The following is a 25,955-nucleotide window of genomic DNA, read 5'->3' on the forward strand; positions in this document are numbered from 1 at the left end:
AGCAAACAGCCAAATCGGACGCTGAAGCAGAACAATGTGGCCAGAATCCGTGCTCGAAAGCTGTACGACCAAGTGCTGACCAAGTTCGACGGATGTATTCTGATGGACGATGAGACCTACGTGAAGGCGGACTTTGGGCAAATCCCAGGTCAAAAATTTCATTTGGCGACGGCTCGGGGGGATGTACCTGCAAAATTTAAGTTTGTGTTTGCGGATAAATTCGCCCGCAAGTACATGATTTGGCAGGGGATATGCAGTTGTGGACAGAAAACCAAAGTCTTTCTCACTGACAAGACAATGACATCAGAAGTCTACAAAAAAGAGTACCTACAGAAACGGATTCTGCCGTTTATTCGTGCCCACGACCGTCCAGTTATGTTTTGGCCGGACCTCGCAAGCTGCCATTACAGCAAAACGGTTATGGAATGGTACGCAACGAACGGGGTCAGCGTAATACCGAAGGACCTCAACCCCCCCAAACTGCCCCCAGTTCCGGCCGATAGAGAAATACTGGGCAATCACGAAGCGGAGGCTTAAGGCAAAGGGAAAACTTGTTAGGAACATGACTCAAATGAAGAACTGGTGGAATCAAATCGCCAAAACGGTGGACGAAAAGGGTGTGCGCCGCCTAATGTGCCGTATTACGGGAAAAGTACGAGAATTTCTTCGAAACAGCAATGAATAATTTTTTTAATTTTTTTTTATGAAAGAGTAAAGAAAATGCTACATTTGTATGAAAAACAAATTATGAATTCGTTAATAAATGACTGAACTACACGCAATTGTTTGTGTTCCAATATTAAATGAAGCAGACTTTAGAGACTTTAAACTTTTGCAGTTCATTCGTCTCTAGCATTGAGAAAGGCCCTTTGAAAATTCTACTCTACTCTACTCCAGCGCTACCACCTCCACCCTCTTGCCTTGAGAAAGGCACTCGATCCCTCGCCGTCCAGCTCGTCCAGCAACGATGTTGTCCAGTCGGTGTCCACACAAAGAATGATGTTCAGAACGGTACTCTAACAATTGTTTCTATATACAGCCATTCCATGCCAAACCGAAAATTCGAAAAATCATAACTTCAAAACGAAAAAGAACGCATCATATTTTATGTCAAAAATCCTCAGCTTTCTAGAAAAAAATATTAAAAAATATAGCGCCCTTGGTCCCGAGACCATGAGAACCATAAAAACAAATTCAATCAATAATAACGGAATTTTTTTTGAAATTTCCTGCGGCTGAAGTATTTTTCATAATACTTCATAATGCTTTGATTTGATATGTGGATAATTAGAATCGGTCCAATAGTTCAAAAGTTATGAATTTTCGAAAAAATGTGATTTTTCGGACCACCCAAAAACGGAAATGGTCACCCTAACGAAAAATAAAAAAAATACGGGTCTGATTGTTTGCGATAAAGAGTAAATCTAACACTTGTCACGAAAATCTGAGAATCACTATATCGGTTTATCATGGAATGGCTGTATATATGGTTTATGAGATTAAGAATAACCGAACAAAACGATATAATCTCACCTATGCGGTACGCCATTTGTCAGGTAGTTCAGGCTTGAACATCCTAATAATGAGAAAAAAGTCATATCGATCATCATTTTTTATATTTTTTAAATCTTTTTTAAAATATCGTAAGTTTTAGGCCAATTTTTTTTTGTTAAAAATTGTAGATTTGGTGCCTACCTACAATCTGCGGAGATCATTGTTTTTTTGCCATAAACTAAAAAAAAAACGATTCACGATCAATGTTGGTGGAAGTTTAGTAGAAAAATTTAATGTTGACCAATCGAAAGTTGTTTGTCAAAATCGAAAGAAAAACGTTTCTGCACCAGATCGTGACCGGGAATGAAAAGTGGATGTATTTAAAGAACCCGAAAGCGCATAAAATCAGTCAATGTGATGTGTTTTCTGAGATCAGAAAGGTGTAATCTTTTGATACCCGATAAAAATGTTTATGATGAACGTTGCCGAAAACAATTTAGCAAATTGAGCTAGGCTCTGCTCCAAAAACGAACATAATATCAGAAAAGGCAATACAAAGTAATTTTTTCTGACGAGAATGCCAAGTCACACCGAGCAAGGCCGGCCAGGGGTTGGGCTGCTCAATCACCGCATGCCATACAGGATGTTTATGCAGGCCCTGCAAGCAATCCACAGGAAAATTCAAAAATAAATTCTAGACAGAACATTTGAACTAGACCCAAGAAAAGAACACGGACTAGAAATTGGAAACGCTGGACATGGATCTACAGGTCTCTCAAATTTCTAACGACTATCCGAATTCTTTCGGGAATATTGAGAACCCGCAATTTCAATATCGTAGTGCTACAAGAGGTGTGCTGGAAAGGTACCATCTACCGGAGCGGCGGCAATACACACGAGCTGGGTACAGCTTTCACCGTGATGGGAGAGATGCAGAAACGGGTGATGAGCACAGCCTCCAATACCGTTACACCTGGAGATCACAAACACAAACGGACACACAAATTGACACTTCTCACTTCTCAGATATCATCGACGTCAGAACCTATTGTGGTGCTAGCATCGATTCAAACCACTACCAGGTAATGCTGCTTTCAAACTATCAGTCGTCAATAACTTAAGCCATCAGCACTCACCACGGTACCACCTACGACGACTGCCGAACTTTGCTGCAACATACTCGTAGTGTCTTGAAGCAGCGTTGTAGACGAATGTTGCTCCTCTCGATGAATGTTGTAACACGCTGGAAGCAGCATTTAGCAATGAAGCAGACGCCAAGGAGCTCGAGGTAGTTGAGGAATTTGTCTACCCAGGCTAGTTGATAACGACCGACAACAATAACTGCCGTGGAATTCAAAGACGCATAGTCAATGGAAGTCGTGCTTATTATGGGCTCCACGAATCCTTAAGATCCAACAAACTCCGCCTCGAGAAGAAAAAACCATATACGAATCCCTGATCCGGTTCGGTTGTCCTCTATGGAACGGAAGCGTAGACGTTGCTCGAAGAGGACTCACTAGCACTTGATATTTTCGAACGCCAAGTACTCAGGAAAATATACGGCGGTGTACAGAGAAACGAAGTACGGAGAAGGAAGATGAACCACGATCTGGCGCAATTCTACGGTGAAGCCTGCATCCCGAAAGTCGCCAAGACTTGGGAACAAGAAGATGTGAAGCCCATCGAGTGAGGTGGGTGGACTCAGCAGGACTCGGCAAAAGGTGTGGCACGGACAACAATGTTGTGAAAAATATCCAGTCTCCTCATGGGATGTAGCATCATTGTAAATAAAGTGAGAATTGAACTCGTGGCCTGAGAGGTACGGATGTTAAGCTCTAACCAGATATAAGGTATTTATGTTGATCTCAATGAAAAATAATAGTAGTGATAGTAGTTTTGTTTATTCAGAGAGGTAAAATTAAAATTAATTGCTTCGATCGCTCTTCGTAACTTTTGTTTCAAATCATAAGACTTTATTGCAAAAAGTATTGAACGAAAATTTTCTCCAATTTTCAAGTGTCAGAAATCGAAATGAAGAAAAAACAATCCAAAAACCCAACCAATTTCGACTCTGCCAATTCGAACTGTTTCAACTCAACAGTTGTATTATTTCTGGAGTGGAGCACTTTGTCAAACAAACACCCTGGTCACAGACACTACCGTCTCCGAGAAACTAAACGTGTAGTTCGATTCTTCACGAGTCACGAGTATCATGTGACTGTGGTAGCCACAAAGGGAAAGAAGATGAAATATATGGTTGCTCATAAATCAGAAGAATGTGATGCAATTGTACTTTATTACTTTCCGAGTGTGTATCGATCGCAAGCGACTCTTCGATGTTTTCTGGTTCGTAGGCAATACGGGGAAAATAAAAGAGTGACACACTCGCAATTGAAATCCAATGACATAATATGCAAAACTCGGAAAATTTTCTACGCTTTGATGAATCTCGTCGCGAGTGGGATGAAAGGTGAATGTGTGTTAGCAAATACTTGTAGTACAAAAGCAAATTATTATTTGATTGCTACGGGAGCTCTTCAACGTACAATTATTACTTTGAACGTATTTTAAGCGTACAATTGTGTTCTCTTCTCATTGCAGACAAACCCATCTGTCGACCGGATCAGAAGAAAATCTATGGCGTGGCACGGAACGAAGCTGCGGAAATTCTGTGTCAAGTGGATGCCTACCCACCGCCGGAGTCGTTCAAGTGGTCCTTCAACAATACGGCCGAAACGATAGATATGCCTCAGAGCGGCTACCGAGTGCATGCCGAGCAAGCATCCTCGCTAACCTATACGCCAGTCAAGGTAGGGATCAAACGGTGACCATTTTACTTTCAACATGCATTTCCAACAGGAATAATAATATTGCGCAAAGAAATAATTCACTTCAACTTAAACATTTCATAAACGTAAACTTTCATATTGCGCCAATCGTTCATAAACATCGATTATAGTCGCTTCTGCCCTAGAGACGAAAAACTATTATTACTTGGGATTGCAGAATGTCAAACACATTTCCGGTCAACTTTTATTTCTCCCATCCCTTTCCCAATTGCAAAAATCAGCCTCGCCATCAAATAACCTAACAAGCCCCTCTCCCGCCACTCATCAGTCCTGTCATTCTATGGTGCCATTCCGGAAACACGGGACGGTACTACAAAATTCATTCAGCGTTTAATTAAATATTTAAATGATTTGACCTATAAAATTGCGATAGCGCGAGCAGGAAAAACGCGCTTTTGCCTTCTATCTGATTCGCGCGCTTTCTCTCTCTGTGCGGTACGGACTCTGCACCGGGTCATACCAAAAACGATAGGCATACAGCAGTAGCCTCGGAAACACCACTCCTGAACCCATTGTGCTAGTTCAAAAAAGCGTACCCGCGGTCGTTGCTGGCTGAAAATGGCGGACGAAAGGAGATTGCGATGAAAACTACAAAACCCCGCCATTCAGTAAATGACACAAAACGATAACAGGAAAAAATGCACATATTTTTCATCACTTTAAAAAGCAGCTCCCCATTAAATGCAAATTTCCAGGCGCCATTGCCGTGCACACATACACTGGCAACCGAGCAGATGTGGTGGTGTGTAGGTGGGTTAGGTAATACACAAAATCAGACATCATCGCGAGTGAGCCAAGGTGAGACTTCCATCCCAACGACTGAACCATCGTCCGGTGGAACTATAACGATAGGTACCTTCTCGTTAAAATAATTATCATAATCGGCATAATTATTAACGTACACTCTTTCATCATAAACTATATCATCATCACCAACGGCAACAGCGCCACCGCCATCATCAGCAGCATCGTTAATATTTCATCGTCTGAATAGATGCCAACCATTGTGAAGTGTATATTTCGATTGCTTCACGCACTGTTGCATCGGAATGTTGAATGACGGCTACCAATCCAGTATTTCGAACGTGACGAGGGGTTCGCGGGTGGCACTTCGATTTGTTGAAAATTTTAACACAGCTATGACATGAACAACGCAGATGCATCATGATGTCCGCGTTTCTTCTGCATTATCCCGATCACGTGGAACTTTAAGTTGGGATTCAACTGAAGAAACATCGTCCTCTTGACGTACAGTGACCAGAGTAGAAAATACACCAATTATTTTTGAAACAATGTTAGAAATTCAGTACGTTGGGACTTTTTTCATAAATTTTGAACTACTGGACCGATTCAAATGATCGACATACCAAATTTGAGCCAATGAGGTAGTTTTCTTTGGAAAAAAAAACAGGAAGTGGGTTATATCTATGGTATAACCGCAAGGGTGACGTAGGACTATCGTTGATTTAGAGATCATATGTTTGAAGTTGAATCTAAATCCATTCTGAATGAATGAATAAATTAATATTTGGGGGACTTCGTAAACAAGAGCGTTACGTTGGAGACACAAGGTTTAATGCATCCAATATAGGATACGAAAAACCTTGTTCTGAAGAATAATCTTCAGAAGCTTTCCTGCTAACTGTACTTGATTGACAAATCACAAACCCAAATGTATTATATGGATATTTTATGGATAGAAAACATTACTCTTTCTCTGGAATGTAATTTTCAATTCCAAGGGGAACTGGCAGATTATTTTCAGTAACGATTAGATATTTCCACATTTTCCTCGATACTGGAAGCCCACCAGTGGTTAATGCTAATTCGATAACCATCTGTTTATAGCACTTGATTGAAACATATTTGGTCACAGTGTTACATGGATAGCAAACATTCAAATAAACTCCTTCACATGAATGTATTTTTAAATTCCCAGAGGAACTGGCAGATTATTTTCAGTAATGATTAGATATTTCCACATTTTCCTCGATACTGGAAGCCCACCAGTGGTTAATGCTAACTCGATAACCACCTGTTAATAGCACTTGATTGAAACATATTTGGTCACAGTGTTGCATGGATAGAAAACATTCAAATAAACTCTTTCACATGAATGTATTTTAAAATTCCCAGAGGAACTGGCAGATTATTTTCAGTAACGATTAGATATTTCCACATTTTCCTCGATACTGGAAGCCCACCAGTGGTTAATACTAACTCGATAACCACCTATTGATAGTACTTGATTGAAAAATATTTGGTCACAGTGTTACATGAATAGAAAACATTCAAATAAACTCTTTCACATGAATGTATTTTTAAATTACCAGAGGAACTGGCAGATTATTTTCCAGCAATGATTAGATCTTTCCGGAACTTTCTCGATGCTCAATGGCATCCAAACGGAAAGAATTCTGCGCGTGTATGTGTCGATCCTTCGCCGTCCACCTCCTCCAGCATCCTCAGCAACGATGTTGTCTTGTCGATGTCCTCACGAAAAATGAATGCGTCCCACCACCAGAATATCGCTTAAGTATGCTTTTTGTGCATGATTGAATCGAGAGAAGGCGTGTTTTACGATGGCAATTTGGAAGGCAAACTAGAGGGGAATGAACTCTCTGAGCTCGGAACTTTCGGCGACTGAGCAATAATCGATTGCGGGCGCATACAATATTGAATACGGAAATATCCTACCGATGAGGAAGAATAATCTTCAGAAGCTATCCTGTTAATTGCGATTGATTGAAAAATCACAAAACCAAATGTATTTGGTCACAGTGTTACATGGATGGAAAACATTCAAATAAACTCTTTCACATGAATGTATTTTTAAATTCCCAGAGGAACTGGCAGATTATTTTCAGTAATGATTAGATATTTCCACATTTTCCTCGATACTGGAAGCCCACCAGTGGTTAATGCTAATTCGATAACCATCTGTTAATAGCACTTGCTTGAAACATATTTGGTCACAGTGTTACATGGATAGAAAACATTCAAATAAATTCTTTCACATGAATGTATTTTTAAATTCCCAGAGGAACTGGCAGATTATTTTCCAGAAATGATTAGATCTTTCCGGAACTTTCTCGATGCTGAATGGAAAGCCAAACGGAAAGAATTCCGCGCGTGTATGTGTGTGTAGCGATGTCTTCCCGGGGAACCGTTTGTGGCATTACTCTCCTCCTGATGGATTCCCTTCTGACCTAGGGTGCACAAACAGGTGACACCGTTCATCCGCGCTTTAATGATAAACGAAGAGCTTCACCACAACAGCGACAACATGCTCCCATCGCTGTTCAATTAGAACTAAGTGGATTTCCGAGCGGCGCTCGCTTATATACCGATTGGTGATTTCAATAGCTTGTTTTGAAAGCAATTTTAAGACTATTGAAACAAGTTTTTGGATCAAAAAGTAACAAGTATAGAACGCGTAGACATTTTATCTTTCGAATGAAATGTTTATCATACCATTTCGTTCAGTTGTTTAAGAGCTATTAACGCTCAAAATCTCGGTCTCCGGCGTAACGCTTTCGTTTTCGAAACTTTGATTTTACACCCCGGTATAGAAATGAAAGACGTAGTCCTACGTCAAAAGACGGATGGGTAATGTCGGTGACATAACCGGAGAGACGTAGGACTACACCAAGGGGTGTCCATTATTCGAATATCATGGAGCACAGATCCCAGAATGACCAACTTTTCATGTACAAAATCACAGAAAAAAAACAAAGGATAAAATAAAACCTCAGCACTCAGCAAACACTCAGACGTTTAGATTTAAATACGAAAAAAATCAAAATTTGTCGTGCAAATGTCGTGCGGTGCAAATGTTGCAGGGGTTATTGTTCAGCCGGTAACGAACACATACTTGATGGCAAGCATATCGTAATAGGAATTTACCGTCTGGTATCGTTCTACTAGTCTATCCCTTTCATTTGATACCCATATTGATGGGGCTTTGAGAATATATGAGGGGCTTAGAACGCAAAGGGTGTAAGTGACTTGATCGATTTTTCTTCATCGAATTTCTCTTTTGATCATAGCTTAACTGCAAACACATTCCCAGCTTATTTGACAATGTGGACGATAGGTCAAAACATCAATTATCGGTTTCTATAGCAAAATCAAATTGGAACGTTTTGTGCGCTGAGTTATTCACGAAAGAAAAAGTTGATGAAGAGAAATCGATCAAGTCACTTACACCCCTTGCATTCTAAGCCCCTCATATGTAATCCACCATTTTGTAGCGGTCGCCATCTTGGATTTTTAAGATCATGAAATACGCAGTTTTATACTAACTGCAGAGATAAAGGTGTGTTCCAAATTTCAGCTCAACCGGTCAACAGGAAAGGGGTCAAATTTCAATTAATGTGGTTCAGAGCCATAGACAAACATGTTACATACAAACATACAAATATGTCACAGCTAGATAAAACCGTTTAAAAACTCCAGCATTCTATCAAATCGAGAGCGATTAGCCACTCATTCACCCGGCTCGACACTTCCACCGCTTTTAACACACTTCGATAGGCTCTCCTGCTCCACATCCCATTGAAACTCCTGTCTCTCACTCTTGCGGTATCGCATCACATACATCCCCGGCAAATGCAGCAATCTATTATGCTGAAAATCAATTTCAAGATAGCGTATTTCCTGCTTGGCGTCCGATGATAGAATGTGGCCAAGCCCCACCATCGCTCACTTTATATAGCCATATAGTTGAATTTCACGAAAAAAAAAATCAACTTTTACTTAGGTGTCCATCTTTACCATCCTTCCCCTATTAACATAGGGTGATTGGTTTGAAATGCTAACAATGATGCGTCCATTGATGTGACCACTGTGATCACGTAAGCATTTCGGTAGAGAAGGTGGACATTCTAGAAGAATTTGGCGTTCTTCCACACCCAAAATCAATTTTAAGCACATGTTTTGGTATCCCGATTCATTCCAAAAATTAACAGAAAGTTTCTACTCCCCCATACTAGTATATTAGCTTAAAGCTTTTCGCATATTTTCCACATACATGGCCTGAGAAGGATAGGGATTCACGTTTATGCTCTCCTTTTTACTCTAAGAAAACACTTTTCAACTTCATTTTATAATGAGGTGTAATATTATCACGCATTTATGCAACAGCACCTGTGGCTATGGGGATAGGGTAGTTGTGTAAAACAGCATTGCATTCCAGCCAGCCTTAGATAAGAAAACCTGCATTCGGAACATAACACATTCGGTTCGGCGGATATCAAGACAACAGGCAGTTGCAGCGAATGGCGAGTGGCAAACGCAATCGCAAAACGGCATCAGGTAGCAGAAGAAAAAAGTTTGTTCTTTATACAAACTGCTTTGGTGGCAAATCCAGAACAAGGCGGCATCGAGGGCGTTCGAAATGGTTTTTTTCAAAACCACGAGTACTAAGTTTTCTTAATTGGAACCATTCCATAAAACAAGGCGCTTTTCAGGGCCATTAAACCTTCCATAAAAGAGTTTAGGAAATAAAGTTCAATGCTTTCTAAAACATTATCCAAAATAATAATAAAACACAAATTGATGTTTTCATAATTTGTTTGCCAGGATTTGATGAGTATGTGAATTTGGCAGTTGTTCTGAGCTTATTGATAGTTGGGGACTGTCCTGATTATTCAATTTTCACCAATTCTTAAATTGTTTCCAGATTGAAAGTACAGTAATCTACAATTAGTTCGACATTTAGCTAATTGGACGGACATGTAATGTGACTTATTTAGTTGGACATTTTTGTAAACATAGAGATCCAAATTATGATCCCACATTGAAAGTCGACACTGTACCACTGTCATCGCAAATGTTCAATTACAGGTTAAAATTACCTCCAATCCGGCACTGAGTGGTGGTAATGCGACGTGCCATTGAATGTAATTTACTGTAAAATATGTCACAAGCTGGATGGGAAGAAATTTTCCAACTGTGAAAGCTGTGGCGAGTGACAACAAATCGCTAAACAGGAAGGTTTAGCCGAACAAGATGGGAATATCGAGTGATAACAAAAACACAACACCAAAGGTTCTTTTCAGAACCATTAACATATTCATAAAGAGTAAACAGTAAACTAATCCATTTTTCAGGTAGATAGGTAGGTATTCACGTAGGTGAAGAAAATAAAACAATATATTTCAAATATATATTTAACAAAAGCTGTCCCCTTTGCATAGTCCTACGTCACTCCGGTTATGTCCCCGACATTACCCACCCGTCTTTTTTTATACAATCCAAAAAAAATTATTTTATTTGTTCATTTCACCCTTCAGCATTTTTTCTGTTGGAGATGAAATGTTTTCTGCCAACGCTAGTTTGGGTACATATTAGGCTGTCAAAAAAGTCCTGCGGTATTCGTTTTAAATTTTCATTTGTTCATAAAATTAGTTACAATCATCTGTTTTAAGTCAAATATGCGCCGTTTTGTTCGATGACTTGTTCCCAACGAGATGCCAACTTCATAATACCCCTGTTATAGAAGCTCGCTTCCTAATTGGCAAAAAACTCGGATAGCCAATTTTCACAGGCCTCTTTTGTGGCTAACTTCTGACTACCTAGCTCGTTCGCCATGGACAAAAACAGGTGGTAGTCAATTGGTGCAAGGTCCGGACTATACGGCGGATGCAAAAGAACCTCCCATCCGAGCTCCCGGAGCTTCTGGCGCGTCACCAAAGAAGTGTGTGGCCTGGCGTTGTCCTGATGGAAGACAATGCGGCCTCTGTTTATCAAAGATGGCCTCTTCTTCATGAGTGCTACCTTCAAGCGGTCCAGTTGTTGGCAGTACAGGTCCGAATTGAGCGTTTGGCCATAGTGAAGCAGCTCATAATAGATTAATCCTTGACAATCCCACCAAACACACAGCAGAACCTTCCTGGCCGTTAATGAGGGCTTGGCCACCGTCTGAGCCGCTTCAGCGGGCTTCGACCACGACCGTTTGCGCTTCACGTTGTCGTAAGTGACCCACTTTTCATCGCCAGTCACCATCCGCTTCAGAAACAGGTCGATTTTGTTGCGATTCAGCAGCGATTCACATGCGTTGATATGGTCAAAGATGTTTTTTTGCGTCAACGTGTGTGGCACCCATACATCGAGCTTCTTTGTGAATCCAAGCTTCTTCAAACGGTTAATAACGGTTTGATGACTTATCCCCAGCTCTTGGCCAATGCTACGGCTGCTACTATGTCGGTCTTTCTCGGCTAATTCAGCGATTTTGTCGCAATTTTCGACCACAGGCCTTCCGGAGCGTGGCGCATCTTCGACGACCTCTACACCAGAACGAAAACGTTGAAACCATCGTTGTGCGGTGGAAATGGAAACTGTATCGGGTCCATAAACTGCACAAATTTTATTGGCAGCTTGAGATGCATTTTTGCCTTTGTCATAGTAGTACTGTAAAATATGTCGGATTTTCTCTTTATTTTGCTCCATATTTGCGACACTATAACTCACGAACGACTTAATCAAACAAAACACTGTCAAGGACTATATTATAGCGCGCAAAAATACCTTTCCAAGCTGTGCAAGCTATAGTATGACTCGATACAATGAATACAACTAGAACTACGCGCTTACAACGACACCTCGCGGAATTACCGCAGGACTTTTTTGACAGCCTAATACTTCGCCTATACACGAAATATCCCTGAAAAATAACAGTTCATGCTTTATCACTAATTAACAACGAACCCACTGGATTACTCTACCTAGGCTATATAAGATCGATACCTAGAAGTTACAGGAGAGTTGAGTTCGAGACACGACCGCATAGTTGACGTATCATTATGTTAAGCTATTAGCTGCATATTGATTTTGAATGTGTTTGAAAAATACTATTGTTAAACTCTTTGATAATAATTTGTGGCTCTGAATAGGACCGTTTAGTTTGATTGTTGTATATTGTTTGTTCACTCCACCAGTGGTACCAGCAATGATAGCGGAGGATGGAGATTACTCGTTGGATGGTGCATATCACGATAAAAGATGCCGTAAGTAAGAGGTATGAGATATGCTAAAATATGTTCTCTGTGACCCAGGACGAAATGGTTCCTGCGTTCTGTATGAATAAAATAATAAAAAGTACAGAGTTTTCATTTCGGGCTTCCGAAAGTATACAGCCCTGCGCTGACAACAGTTTGACATAGCTGTCAACCAAAGCGTCATATCGTTAGTTGAATGTCTGCCATTTGACAATATGGATCGTTTTAGCATCGCACAACGTGTTAATTTTGTTAAATTATACTCTAAAAATGATGAAAAACCGGCAATTGTTTTTCGAGCATTACGGACGGATTTTGGTCGTCATGGACGGCCTACAGAGCACATAATCGCTAATGTAGTGCGTAAATTCGAACAAACTGAATCCGTAGCGGATATTGTCAAACCTGTGCATCATCGTAATGTGCGTTCGGCCGAAAATATTGCTGCTGTTGCTGCCAGTGTGGAGGATGACCCGAATGTTTCGATTACACGGCGTGCTCAGCAATTGGGCTTGTCAAACACATCATTGTGGCGAATTTTGCATTTGGACTTGCACCTACATCCATATAAAGTCCTACTAGTACAAAAATTAGAGCGTGGTGACCATGAAATGCGTCGGCCATACGTCGATTGGGTGAACGAACAACAGCAGCAAAATGTTGAATTTTCGCATCAAATTTTCTTCAGCGATGAGACACATTTCGAGCTCGGTGGCTATGTGAACACCCAAAATTTCCGTATATGGGGCTCAGAAAATCCACACATGATTGTTGAGGTGCCATTGCATCCGTCAAAAGTCACTGTTTGGTGGGCATTATGGTCTGGTGGAGTCATCAGGCCGTATTTTTTAGAAAATGAGGACGGCGAGACGGTAACTGTGAATGGTGAGCGCTATGGCCGCATGTTAACCGATGTTTTTTGCCACAAATTGAAGATATGGATACGGATGACATGTGGTTCCAGCAGGACGGCGCCACGTGCCACACAACACGACCGAACATGGCCATATTGCGAACGAAATTAGAGGGACGCATAATTTCGCGTTGATGCCAATTGGCCTTCAAGATCATGCGGTTTGAACCCGCGAGACTTTTTTTTGTGGGGTTATGCGAAAGATCGTGTCTATGCCAACTCTCCGCAAACTCTTGAACATTTGAAAGACAACATTCGTGAAGTTATGACTGAGATACCGCCCCATATGTGCCGAAAAGTCATCGAAAATTACCTGTTCCGGATCAAGGTGTGCGAGGAAGCCCTAGGTGGACATTTGAATGATGTTGTATTTCACACATAATGGCATAAACCAAACATTAATTTGAAATAAAAGTTTCATCGAAATTCGAATTCTAAGTGTGTTTTATTTCAATTTACTTTCGGAATTTAAAGTTGGAAAACCCTGTATATATGAGATTGTTTAGTGATACTTCTGCATTGCCATTTTCGCTTCTGCTAAATCTGACACCGCGAATTTCAATTGGACTAATAATACAACAGAATAGAGATCTCAGCATTTGTACCGCTTGATTTTAAAATTTGGAGATTTAAAAATTTAGTTTCAACTATTTCCAGCAAAATTTCTACCAAATAGTGTTACACTCGTCACTCTAGTGTTGCCCTCACGTGAACAATACACAACCTGACCGTATGTCGTTTTTATCAGTGCGTCCTTCATTCTCAATATTCTATCGAACAGTCGAAGCAAATCTTACGTTGCTAAATTTTTCTTCTCTTGCTCTGCATTTTATTAAATGTTTATGTCGATTAAAATGTCGATTAATTTTCACAGCAGGCTTTGCAATGGTACACCAATAGCACACCACGAAGCCGATTCGATGTAGTTCGGCCCCAACATATCGCAACAACCTACATTGTCGCCATATTTTAAGTAATACACTGAAGTCGCTTTTTACGCGGTTTTTTTATACGCGGTTTTATTTCACGCGACTTTTTTTCACGCGGATTTTGGAATTTACGCGGTTTTTTTTACGTCACACTTATCAACCACGTAAAAACTCAATATGCTAATTGATATTACTTTTCATGAAATAATTTTGTATTGTATCACTAATAAGTAACTGAGAAATAAAAAGAAATACAGATATCACGATTGTAGCATGCAAAAAAAATCAGTTAATCAAATTTTATAATATGGGTTGCATTTTAAACTAATAATTCACTGTTTGTTAGATTTTTTCAGGGATTCTGAAAATTACCCGGTTTATTTTTACGCGGATTTTGGAATTTACGCGATTTTTTTACGCGAATTTTGGGATTTACGCGGATTTTGGAATTTACGCGGGTTTTGTTTACGCAGCACGTATCCCCTACGTAAAAAGCGACTCCAGTGTATTTGTTCCCGCGGCAACCTTGTACTTGTAGGCAATGTTGACAAGTTAACTCAAAGCGTTAACATGCACTTCACGCTGTCTACAGTAGCTCTAAAACTCTGAAATCGCGCAGAAGCTGTTCTATGATTGCTGCATGGGCATAGTTAATCGCCTCAAAGGAGTAATGAGGGAGCGCAAATTGGGCCAATAGAAAATCAAATCAAACGCAAATTTCATTGCACAGTCCCGTATTCATATTGAATGATGATTTTGAATATCTTTGAACATGATACGTCGTAGACCACCACATGTTAACGAAACGCCTTGAGTTCTACACAAATGCATGGGAAATTAGAAGATCGAATTTTATCTCTATTATGAAATAATAAATTGAAAATTTTATAACTAACTATACTGCAATAAATTTTTAGTGTCCAAATAAATTGGTGCCATAAAAAATACCAGTTATTTCTCAAAATTGGACAATTTTCGTGACGCGACACATGTTAGGATTTTGTTTTTTTTAGCAGACTTATCTCACTTCTTAACTAGGCGAACCTAGCCAGAATTTTCACCTGCCCCCGGGCTTCTGAATGCCAAAGGGGGACTAGGCTCTGCGGAATGCACGTATCTGCATGCTCGTGCTGTTTTAGTCCTGACCGAGGAATTGTCGGACAATCGCGCAGGTGCTAAGGATGACCGACTTTTGGATGCCGGCCAATTCCTTCTCGATGTTCAACACCTTTAGCGCTTCCAGAAGTGTCTTCGGGATAATTCCAGTTCCAGAGAGAACGACTGGAACAATTCTTGGGACCTCCCTTAGCCCCCACAGTTCCTTGAGCTCCACGGCCAATGGTCGGTACTTGCAGATTTTGCGACCGTGGGTCTCCTCCAGATTCTGGTTCAGTGGAATAGCGACATCGATGATGGTGACTTTGCGGTCGCTCTTGTCGTAAACCATTATATCTGGGCGGTTGTGGTGGATCGAGAGGTCGGTCAGAACAGTGCGATCCCAGTACAGCTTGAAACGGTCATTTTCCAGGACAGGTGCAGGCAGGTACCGGTAGTTTGGTACGTTGTCTTCCAGTAGAGCACATTGGAGCGCCAGTTGTCGATGAACAATACGGGCCACGTTGTTGTGGCGCTCGGTGTAGGCTGCGTTGGCCAAAACGGGACAGCCTCCCATAATGTGTTCTATGTTTTCACCTGGTTGATGGCACATCCGGCAAATGTCATCAACGTCTTGATGCCAGACGTACCGCCTGCAGTTTCTCGTCGGCATTATCCTGTCCTGGATGGCTATCATGTCGGCTTCTACTACTGAAGAGAGTTCACCACGCGTTAGCCACAGATTAGATGCGGCCTTGTCGACGTGTGGCCGGTCCAGTTGATGGGGGTGGGCACCATGCACTGCCTTCTGCTTCCAAGCTGCAATCTTCTCCTCCACTGTCTGCAGATTGCAGTTTAGTTGGTACTCCGCTTGCGCCAAGTGCAGAGCGCTGTATCCTCTGTCAGCGGCGCAGACAGCCCGGTATAGCGCGTTTTGGTTGGCGCGTTCTGCGAAGTACTCGCGCAGTTGTCGTACCTGGGCAACACACAGTGCAGAAATGTCGACGATTCCAAGTCCCCCTTCTTTGCGTGGTAGTGAAACTCTCTCCAGTGCCGATTGAGGATGGTGCATTCCGGCCTCTTTGAATGCTTTCCTCATCCTCCTCTCAAGGTCCTCTAGGTCAGTTTTGCTCCATTTGACTACACCAAAACTGAAGGTCAGCAGGGGAACCGCGAATGTGTTGATCGCGCGTACCTTGTTCCCCGCGTTGAGGAAAGTCCTCAGGACACAGTTCACTCGACTCAAGAACTTGTCTCGCAGCTCCGTCTTGATGTCGGAGTGGCGAATCCCGGTGAGCTGTCGGAATCCAAGATATTTATAGGATTCGCCACGAACCATGTCTCTTATAAACTCGCCGTCATAGACCTCGTAGCCTCCGGATTCGGTAAGTTGTCCTTTCAGCAGGTGGACACAGCGACACTTGTCGAGGCCGAACTCCATACATATGTCCCTGCTTATGTCTTCGACAACCCGGATAGCTACACCTAGACGCTGACGTGAATCAGCGTAGACCTTGAGATCGTCCATGTAAAAGGTATGGGTCACTTCTTCGTGGGCGCCGTCGCCATACCTTATTTTATAGCCATGACCGTTTCTATTGAGCGTCCTACTGAGGGGGTTCAATGCCAGACAAAACCAAAGCGGGCTGAAAGAGTCGCCTTGGAATATCCCCCTCTTTATCTGCAGCGTTCTAGACTGCAACACATTTTCCCCATCACTAAGGTGCAGAGACGTGCTCCACTGCCTCATCGCATGCTGCAGGAACCTAACGACGACGGGATCAATTTTGTAGAGCTCCAATACCCGGACGAGAAACGAGTGAGGTATGGAGTCATAAGCCTTCCTGTAATCGATATAGGCCATGCTTAGGTTCCGCTGGTTATAAACCGCCTGGCCGACTATGGCTGCGTCGATGATGGCCTGGTCTTTGCAGCCATGCGTATTTTTTCTGCATCCTTTCTGCTCTTCTGCGATGATATGGTGTTGTTCGCAGTGGGCAGAAACTTTGGCGGTTATGATGCTGCTTAATATCTTGTACAGACTCGATAGGCACGTTATCGGCCTGTACTTTGATGGGTTCAATGTGTTGCTGTCTTTCGGGAGGAGGAATGTGACGCCACGGGTGGCGAATTCAGGGAGGTTGTGTGGGTCACGTAGCACCTTATTGAAGCACTCAGCTATCTTTTGATGTGCGACGGTCAGCTTCTTGTGCCAGAAGTTCTGAACACCATCGGGGCCCGGTGCTGCCCAGTTCCTCAGGTACCGCGAGGCTTCGCGGACATCGTTCTCTTCTACGATGATAGCTGGCATCTCTCCAATTTCACCACAACTCTCCTCCTCCCGTCTTAACCACATTTGCCCGTCGCGATGTTGTACTGGGGTCTCCCAAATACCAGCCCAGAAGTTCGTCACATCGCTAATATCTGGCAAACCTTCGCGGTAGTCGGGCTTCTCGTCGCTAATGTGGTCGTAGAACGCTTTTTCGTTATCTCTGAACATCCGATTTTGTTCCTGGCGCTTTGCAGAGTCAGAGTAACGTTTCAGCCGTTTAGTTAGGACGCTCAATTGCTGTACCAGTGTGTCGAGTTTTTCCGTCAGCTGGTGAGCTCCCAGCTGGCGAAGTTCAGTAGGCCGCACGATCACAGCAACTTGGCGACATAATTTCGCCGATCTGCTGCCTCTTTTGTACGCCATCAGTCTTCCAATTGCGGCGCGCTTGTTTAGGATCCGTTGCTCCAATCTCCTTCGCCATGGAGGCTCACGCCTTTCACGGAGATGTTGGAGCAGTCCGCCTCTTGGCCTAATACGGTATCCTAAACTTTTGGCGGTCGCCACAGCAGCACAGTAAACTTTCAGTTGCAGCTCCTCCATGTTCTCAGCATCAACCAAGTGCAGCGGAAGAACGTGCTCGTTCATGAGCTTTACTGCACTTGTCAGCCTGCGGGAATGCTGCAACTTCGGGATCCTGGGGCGCGACAATGGGTCTGTGTCGCGGAACTGTGAGATCGCCTCGTCGTAGTGGAAGACCAGATCGCGTAGTAGTTGTTGATCTGGCTGTGGGTCTTCCGGCTCAGGGGGTTGTTGTACTGTGGCCTCCACTGGTGCTGATTCGCGTGCCCCACTCGCGAATGAATTGCTCAGCCGTACTGAACTTCGTCTCGACACATCGCTTGCTCTGTTGTTCCTGGAGCTTATTTCTCTCTGCACCTGCTGCTTGATCTCGTCGATTTGCGTTTGGGAGAGCATGTTGTTGCGTACTATCGCTCTACGCCTCGCGTTCATCGCGTTCTGATCAAGCCTCCCGACGAACTCTGGATACGCTTCCTCGAACATTGTTAGTATTCGAGGGCGACCGCTCATGTCCGTCTCCAAAGCAGTGCAGATGTAATAGGCGCGGATCACGAATTCATTCATTTCGTGTGTCCACATGATCCGGCGCCTAGTGGTACCCACAAGTGTGGACGACTGTCGTCTGGCAGTCGCAACACGTCTCGTAGGCGCAGCGTTTCTTGGGTGATGTCGATGGCTGCTGTTTCCGTGTGGCGGTAGCTCTTCGGGTTGAACCCGGCTGGTGGCCCGCTCTTGCACATCGCCCTCCAGCCGCTGGCCGCTCGCTCTTACGCCCGTTCCAGGACCAGCTCCAGTTCGGGGACCCTCCTCGGGTGATCGCATTCTAATTACTCTTCGTGAACGTAGCTCCATTTTCTGGGTGTATCTCCTTTGCCCGGGAGACAGCGGGTTGGCAAGGCCTCCATGACCCGGGAGGCCTTCCCCGGGAGAGATATAGCGCTCTGACTCGCTCGCACCCCCTCACTTAGCCACTTTCGACACCCGTTCTCGGAGCCAAGACCAGGTGTGTGTTTCCAGTTCACGCCCGATCTAAAAATGTCGTCATATGATCTTCGTGGAGGCGTGAGATAGGAACATTTGAGACCAACAGGCAGGCTCCTACCCTATGTTGATCCCCATTTGAGAACCCAATTCGAAATTCGGAAATTTTTTTTTTTTTTTTTTTTTTTTTTTTTTTTTTTTTTTTTTTCTGTATTATAGTGACTTTCAACGCTTCTGGCTGGTTCGTCACTTTTACCTTCCATTTTGGAAGAATGTCGGGAGTGAGAATTGAACTCGTGATCTTGAGCGTGAGAAGTATGGATGTTACCTCCACGCCAGATCGGCTCCACGTTTTCGATTTGTATTCTATACATGTTTCCGAAAAACATAACCATACTTAAGAATGAGTGACACAAATCAGTAACCTCGTACCAAAGTCAGTGTAAACTCAACGCATAACAGTATATTCAACGTTACTTTTTCTTGTAAAGCCTTGTAAGCCTTTGAATTTTCAATTTTGGAATGTTGAAATTTAGAATTTTCAATATGAAAATTTTCGAATTTATTTGAATTTATCAATTTCCAATTATCCAATTGAAAATTTAAAATCTTCAAATTTTGAATTTTCAATTTCTGAATTTCAAATGTTATAATTTTCAATATTTGGATTTTCAATTTTTGAATATTGAATTTTTGAATTTTAATTTTTAAGTTTACAATTTTCGGATTTTCAGAAAAATGTAAACTTAAAAATTAAAATTCAAAAATTCAATATTCAAAAATTGAAAATCCAAATATTGAAAATTATAACATTTGAAATTCAGAAATTCAAAATTCAAAATTTGAAGATTTTAAATTTTCAATTGGATAATTGGAAATTGATAAATTCAAATAAATTCGAAAATTTTCATATTGAAAATTCTAAATTTCAACATTCCAAAATTGAAAATTCAAAGGCTCAACATTTAAAAATTGAAAATCCAAAAATTGAAAATTTATCACAATAAAGAGCAATAATAATAATAAGGTTATAAGGAGGGCCCAACAATAATGATTTTTAATTAACGGTGCCATTGTCTCCCGGAGAACGAGTTAAAAAAACAGAAAATGGCTTCAAGCGCTACCAGTTTGCAATTGTTGATCGAACTTTTTTCTTGAGTGCGATGCAGTGTTCGATTGTGAGAAACTTTAGTGGGAGAGTGAAAGCTAGCTTCATCTGGAATGCTGACTCGTGTACCCTCTTGCTCCGCCCATACCACCATGCAACGTTTGTACTACTCTGTTGGGATTCCGTTATGTTCGGGTGATTTCGAGCAGGTCATTTATTCATAAACAGCAATTAATCAACGCTCGTGCTGAAATTATAAATTCATATTCTCGGAAGTTAAACAATACACACGTACATGCCCCGTTTAAGCAGAAACAAACACGTACTCCCTTACGCTGCTGCATCAGATGCCGCCCGGCAAACATCATTTGTCGGAACGTTCTGATTAAACATGCGCGAATCCACCCTGAAGCCTGAGGCCTCTTGGCCGAGAGAGAGAAAGTGCGAAAATTGCAAATGTAAATGAGGGGCGGTATACGCTTAGACGATTGCAGCGGGTTCTGTGGTGCTTTTGTGTAATTGGTTATGAGTTGTGTCGACCGATTTAAACGGTTCTTCAAACAGTTTGAGTGATGTTTCGGTCTAAGCGCTCCATTATTTATGGGAGTTTAGTAATTGGCTTTCCAATTTTTTTTTTATTCGTTTCAACGAACAAAACGCTTGACTCCATTTGACATTACTTCACAACAAATCTCCTTAGCTAGTTTATTTTCCTATGATTATATGGACACATTCATTCCACACACCGTCTCGCGGTACCCTACTGAACAAACACCATCAATTATCCTGTAAATTTTTAACGCGAAAATGCATTTGATGAGCGCCTCAAGCTCTCGTCTTCTGTCATGTTTTCATATTCATAACAACAACCGACAGCCGGGAAACACCTCCGCCCCACTTTCAAGCGGAAGTAGACATACTGACCGTATCCTTCGAATCAATCACAGCCCTTGTCAGTTACTCATATGCAACCCTTCATGTAACTGTCTGGAGAATACGTCAATGTTATTGTCTTTGTGAGTGGCAGTGCTGTTAAGGAGACATGATTGACAGTTTGTCTTTAAATTTTATACATCATAGTATTATGATTTTTTCTCTCTTCGATAAGTTAATACTACGCCTTCCGTTTCGCATGAAAAAAGGGATGTGCTAATTTGTTTCGATCTCTTGATTTCTCGTTCATACATCTTTCAACTCGCAGCCAGTGAGGCAATGATCTTCTTCAAAAAATACATACTTGCAAAGAAAATGGAATTTGGTTCCGTGATCGTTGATTGTATTTGTTTTTTCATAGTTTACATGGTCTCGGGACGAAGAGCGCTATTTTTTTTTATTTTTGTCTTGACAGCTGAGGTTTTTTTACATAACATATAGAAAAATCAGAGAGGTTTTTTTTCGTTATGATTTTTCAAATTTAATCGACGGTGCTGCAAATCATTTTGCCCCTTTTTCCAAAAAAAATAGTTTTTTTTTCAAAATTCACAACTTTTAAACCGTTGGACCGATTTATATGATTGACCTTTTTCTACCTTTTTTGAAAAAATACTACATTTTCGAAAGAACTGGGTTCCAGTCGCATAGATCTAGTCTAGTCGCAAAAAAAATATTGCAGGATGACTGAAAGCATGGATACTCAAAAACGATAAAATGCACCACTCTGATATTTGGGTACGATATGTCATAAAATTTCAGTTTTCGATAAAAAATATAAAAAATATAGCGTCCCTGGTCGCTAAACCTTGTAAACTATGAAAACGACATACAATCAATAATAACGAAAACATATTCCAATTTTTTTCGTACATGTGATATTTTTTTTCAAAGAACTAGCTTCTTAGCTAAAATTTTATATATCGATCATTGGAATCGGTCCAGTAGTTCAAACGTTATAATTTGTTGTTGTTAGAAAAAGGGGAAAAATTATTTTCGACCTACAGGTTAACTTTAAAGAAAACATAACTCAAAAACAAAAAATAACACCACTCTGATTTTTGGATATGATATGAGAAAAAACTATGTTCATGAAACAATATGAAGAAATATGCGCCCTTGGTCCCGAGACCATGTAAACTGTAACAACAAAGGCTATCAATGATTACGAAAACAAAATCCAATTTTCGTCAGATGTAACATTTAAAAAATGTGCTCCCGTGGCCGAGTGGTTAGCGTCATAACTAACATGCCGGGTGTTCGGGTTCGATTCCCGTTCTGGTCGGGGGAATTTTTCGCCAAAGAAATTTCCTCCAACTTGCACTGTGATCACGCGTATTCTAGAGGTTGCCACTCAGAATGCATTCAAGGCGTGTTATTTGGCATAGAAATCTCAACTAAGTACTAATAAAAAATGACGCAATTAATACTACGTTGAGACGGCGAAGTTCCTCTAGGAACGTTAGTGCCATTGAAGAAGAAGAAGAACATTTAAAAAAAAAAAGACCAGCTAATTACATTTAATTTGATATGTCGAACATCTAAACAGGTTCAGTGGATCTTAAGTTAGGATTTTTTGAGAAAATTAGGAAAAAATTATGTTTCGGACCACCCTAAAATCGAAATGATCACTCTAACGAAAACATAAAAAATAAGCGTTTAATATTCTGCGTTATATTAGGCTGTCAAAAAAGTCCTGCAGTATTTTTTTTGAATTTTCATTTGTTCATAAAATTAGTTACAATCATCTGTTTTAATTCAAATATGCGCCGTTTTGTCCGATAACTTGTTCCCAACGAGATGCCAACTTCATAATACCCCTGTTATAGAAGCTCGCTTCCTAATTAGCAAAAAACTCGGATAGCCAATTTTCACAGGCCTCTTTTGTGGCTAACTTCTGACTACCTAGCTCGTTCGCCATGGACAAAAACAGGTGGTAGTCACTTGGTGCAAGGTCCGGACTATACGGCGGATGCAAAAGAACCTCCCATCCGAGCTCCCGGAGCTTCTGGCGCGTCACCAAAGAAGTGTGTGGCCTGGCGTTGTCCTGATGGAAGACAATGCGGCCTCTGTTTATCAAAGATGGCCTCTTCTTCATGAGTGCTACCTTCAAGCGGTCCAGTTGTTGGCAGTACAGGTCCGAATTGAGCGTTTGGCCATAGGGAAGCAGCTCATAATAGATTAATCCTTGACAATCCCACCAAACACACAGCAGAACCTTCCTGGCCGTTAATGAGGGCTTGGCCACCGTCTGAGCCGCTTCAGCGGGCTTCGACCACGACCGTTTGCGCTTCACGTTGTCATAAGTGACCCACTTTTCATCGCCAGTCACCATCCGCTTCAGAAACGGGTCCATTTTGTTGCGATTCAGCAGCGATTCACATGCGTCGATAAGGTCAAAGATGTTGACGACCTCTACACCAGAACGAAAACGTTGAAACCATCGTTGTGCGGTGGAAATGGAAACTGTATCGGGTCCATAAACTGCACAAATTTTATTGGCAGCTTGAGATGCATTTTTGCCTTTGTCATAGTAGTACTGTAGAATATGTCGGATTTTCTCTTTATTTTGCTCCATATTTGCGACACAATAACTAACGAGGACTATATTATAGCGCGCAAAAATACCTTTCCAACAAGCTATAGTATGACTCGATACAATGAATACAACTAGAACTACGCGCTTACAACGACACCTCGCGGAAATACCGCAGGACTTTTTTGACAGCCTAAATTATATATATTAATAGCTAACCCGGCAAGCTTCGTCCCGCCCATTTACTTGATTAATTCTCGAGTAATGCAGAAATTTGTGTTTTATTTGTATGGCAGCCACCCCTAAGAGAGGGGGGAGGGGTATCTAACCACCATAGAAACATTCATTGCACCCTAAAGTTTCCATATGCCTAATTTGGTTTAATTTGCTTGATTAATTCTCGGGTAATGCAAAAATTTGTGTTTCATTTGTATGGCAGCCCCCTCTAAGAGAGGGGGAAGGAGTATCTTATCACCATAGAATCATTTATTGCATCCTAAAACCTCCACATGCCAAATTTGGTTTCATTTGCTTGATTAATTCTTCAGTAATGCTGAAATTTGTATTTCATTTGTATGGCAGCCCCCCCTTTGAGTGGGGGAAGGACTGTCTAACCATCATAGAAACATTTATTGCACCCTAAAACTTTCACATGCCAACTTTGGTTTCGTTTGCTTGGTTAATTTCCGAGTAGTAATGCAGAAATTTGTGTTTCATTTGTATGGCAGCCCCCCCCCCCCTTAGAGAGGGGGGAGGGGTCTCAAAATATCACGAAAACCTTCCCCGGCCCCAAAAACCCCTACATACCAATTTTCATGTCGATCGGTTCAGTAGTTTCCGAGTCTTTAAGAATCAGACAGACAGACAGACATCACTCCATTTTTAAATATATAGATATTTTATATATCCTTCTAGTCTAGGAATTTGAAGAAAATCGAAATTTTTCCCCCATATTTCTGTAGTTTAGGCATTCAACAATATACCCTAAATAGGACCTATCGTAAATCCTATTATCTACCGAATTAGGGCCATTTTAGTGATGCGATATCTAACCTGGTACGGTCATAACAATGAACTTCAAACGCGTTTTTCTCGAAACTAGTTTTTTTTCAAACTGGCGTACACGATATCTCAAGTTCTACAGAACCGATTCATGTCGAATTTATATGGATACAATCTGCAGGCACCTCTGTATCGCATAAACCTCAAAAACATGATTTTTTTTTGTATTTTACTATTTTAAAAAAATCGGGAAACGTTTTGAACCGCATTTTGTTTTTCAAACGGCCGCCATTTAGTCAAAAAAGATGTTTTCGACTTGTCCGAGGTTCATGCGATAGCAGCATCTTTACTGATTTAGAATGTATTCGTTTTTTTGACGTAGGACTACGTCTAACCGGTAGATATAAGGGGTGAAATGGAAATCTAGACACTGAACAAGTAGGAAAAAATGCAAGATTTGGAACGCTTATAACTCGAGCATTTCTCAATAGATCGCAAAGGTTTTTGCATCGATTGATAGGAAATATATCTACGCATCTATCATAACGAATAACATTTCATTTTTCTTGAGATAAATAATTGAATAATTGTGAAATATCAAGCATTGTTAAAATGCACTATGTGCCCATTTTTGATTGGTCCATTTTGTGCTCCTCAAATCGTACCGACCAAAACGGGCAACCAGAGCAGCAGCGAAATAGAATGAAGCACGATTGGAAAGGAAAAAGAAAAAAATGAACGAAACATTGGTCGCAGTCTCACACATGCGTAATTCTCGAGCCAGCCAGTCAGCTTAAAAATCCTCGCTCCGCTGCCGTAACGATCCATTCTTTGTGTGGACACCGACTGGACAACATCGTTGCTGGACGGGCTGGACGGCGAGGGTTCGAGTGCCTTTCTCAAGGCAAGGAGGCGGAGGTGGTAGCGCTGGAGTAGAATAGAGTAGAGTTTTCAAAGGGCCTTTCTCAAGGCTAGAGACGAATGAACTGCAAAAGTTTAAAGTCTCTATAATACAATACCTTCCTTCCGTAACGATCATTCTCATTCAAACCGTACAACACATCGGTTCGCATCACAACACATCAACAAACCAACCCAAGCAGCCATGTCTGGACATGGTAAAGGAGGAAAAGTGAAGGGAAAGGCAAAATCCCGCTCGAACCGTGTTGATCTGGAGTTCCCCGCAAGGGTAGCTAGGCCGAGCGCGTTAGTACCAGTGCACCAGTCCACCTAGCCGGCGTTATATAGTTTCGGCCGCCGAAGTGAT

At 41.6% G+C, this 25,955-nt stretch overlaps 1 protein-coding gene across 3 annotated transcripts in view; it reads left to right on the forward strand.

Moving 5' to 3' along the window:
- LOC129774902 (hemicentin-1) overlaps positions 1 to 25,955 on the forward strand; it is a 723,141-nt gene that overhangs the window by 564,595 nt on the left and 132,591 nt on the right. For all 3 annotated transcript variants that reach the window (XR_008742804.1, XM_055778958.1, XM_055778959.1), the window contains exon 12: positions 4,096 to 4,304. Coding sequence is in view for 2 of the 3 variants with exons in the window: in XM_055778958.1 (XP_055634933.1) it covers positions 4,096 to 4,304 (209 nt within the window). In the remaining variant the exon portion in view is untranslated. The remainder of the gene's footprint in view (positions 1 to 4,095; positions 4,305 to 25,955) is intronic.

The sequence above is a fragment of the Toxorhynchites rutilus genome, chromosome 3 (genome assembly GCF_029784135.1).
Source record: "Toxorhynchites rutilus septentrionalis strain SRP chromosome 3, ASM2978413v1, whole genome shotgun sequence".
Lineage (NCBI taxonomy): Eukaryota > Metazoa > Arthropoda > Insecta > Diptera > Culicidae > Toxorhynchites > Toxorhynchites rutilus.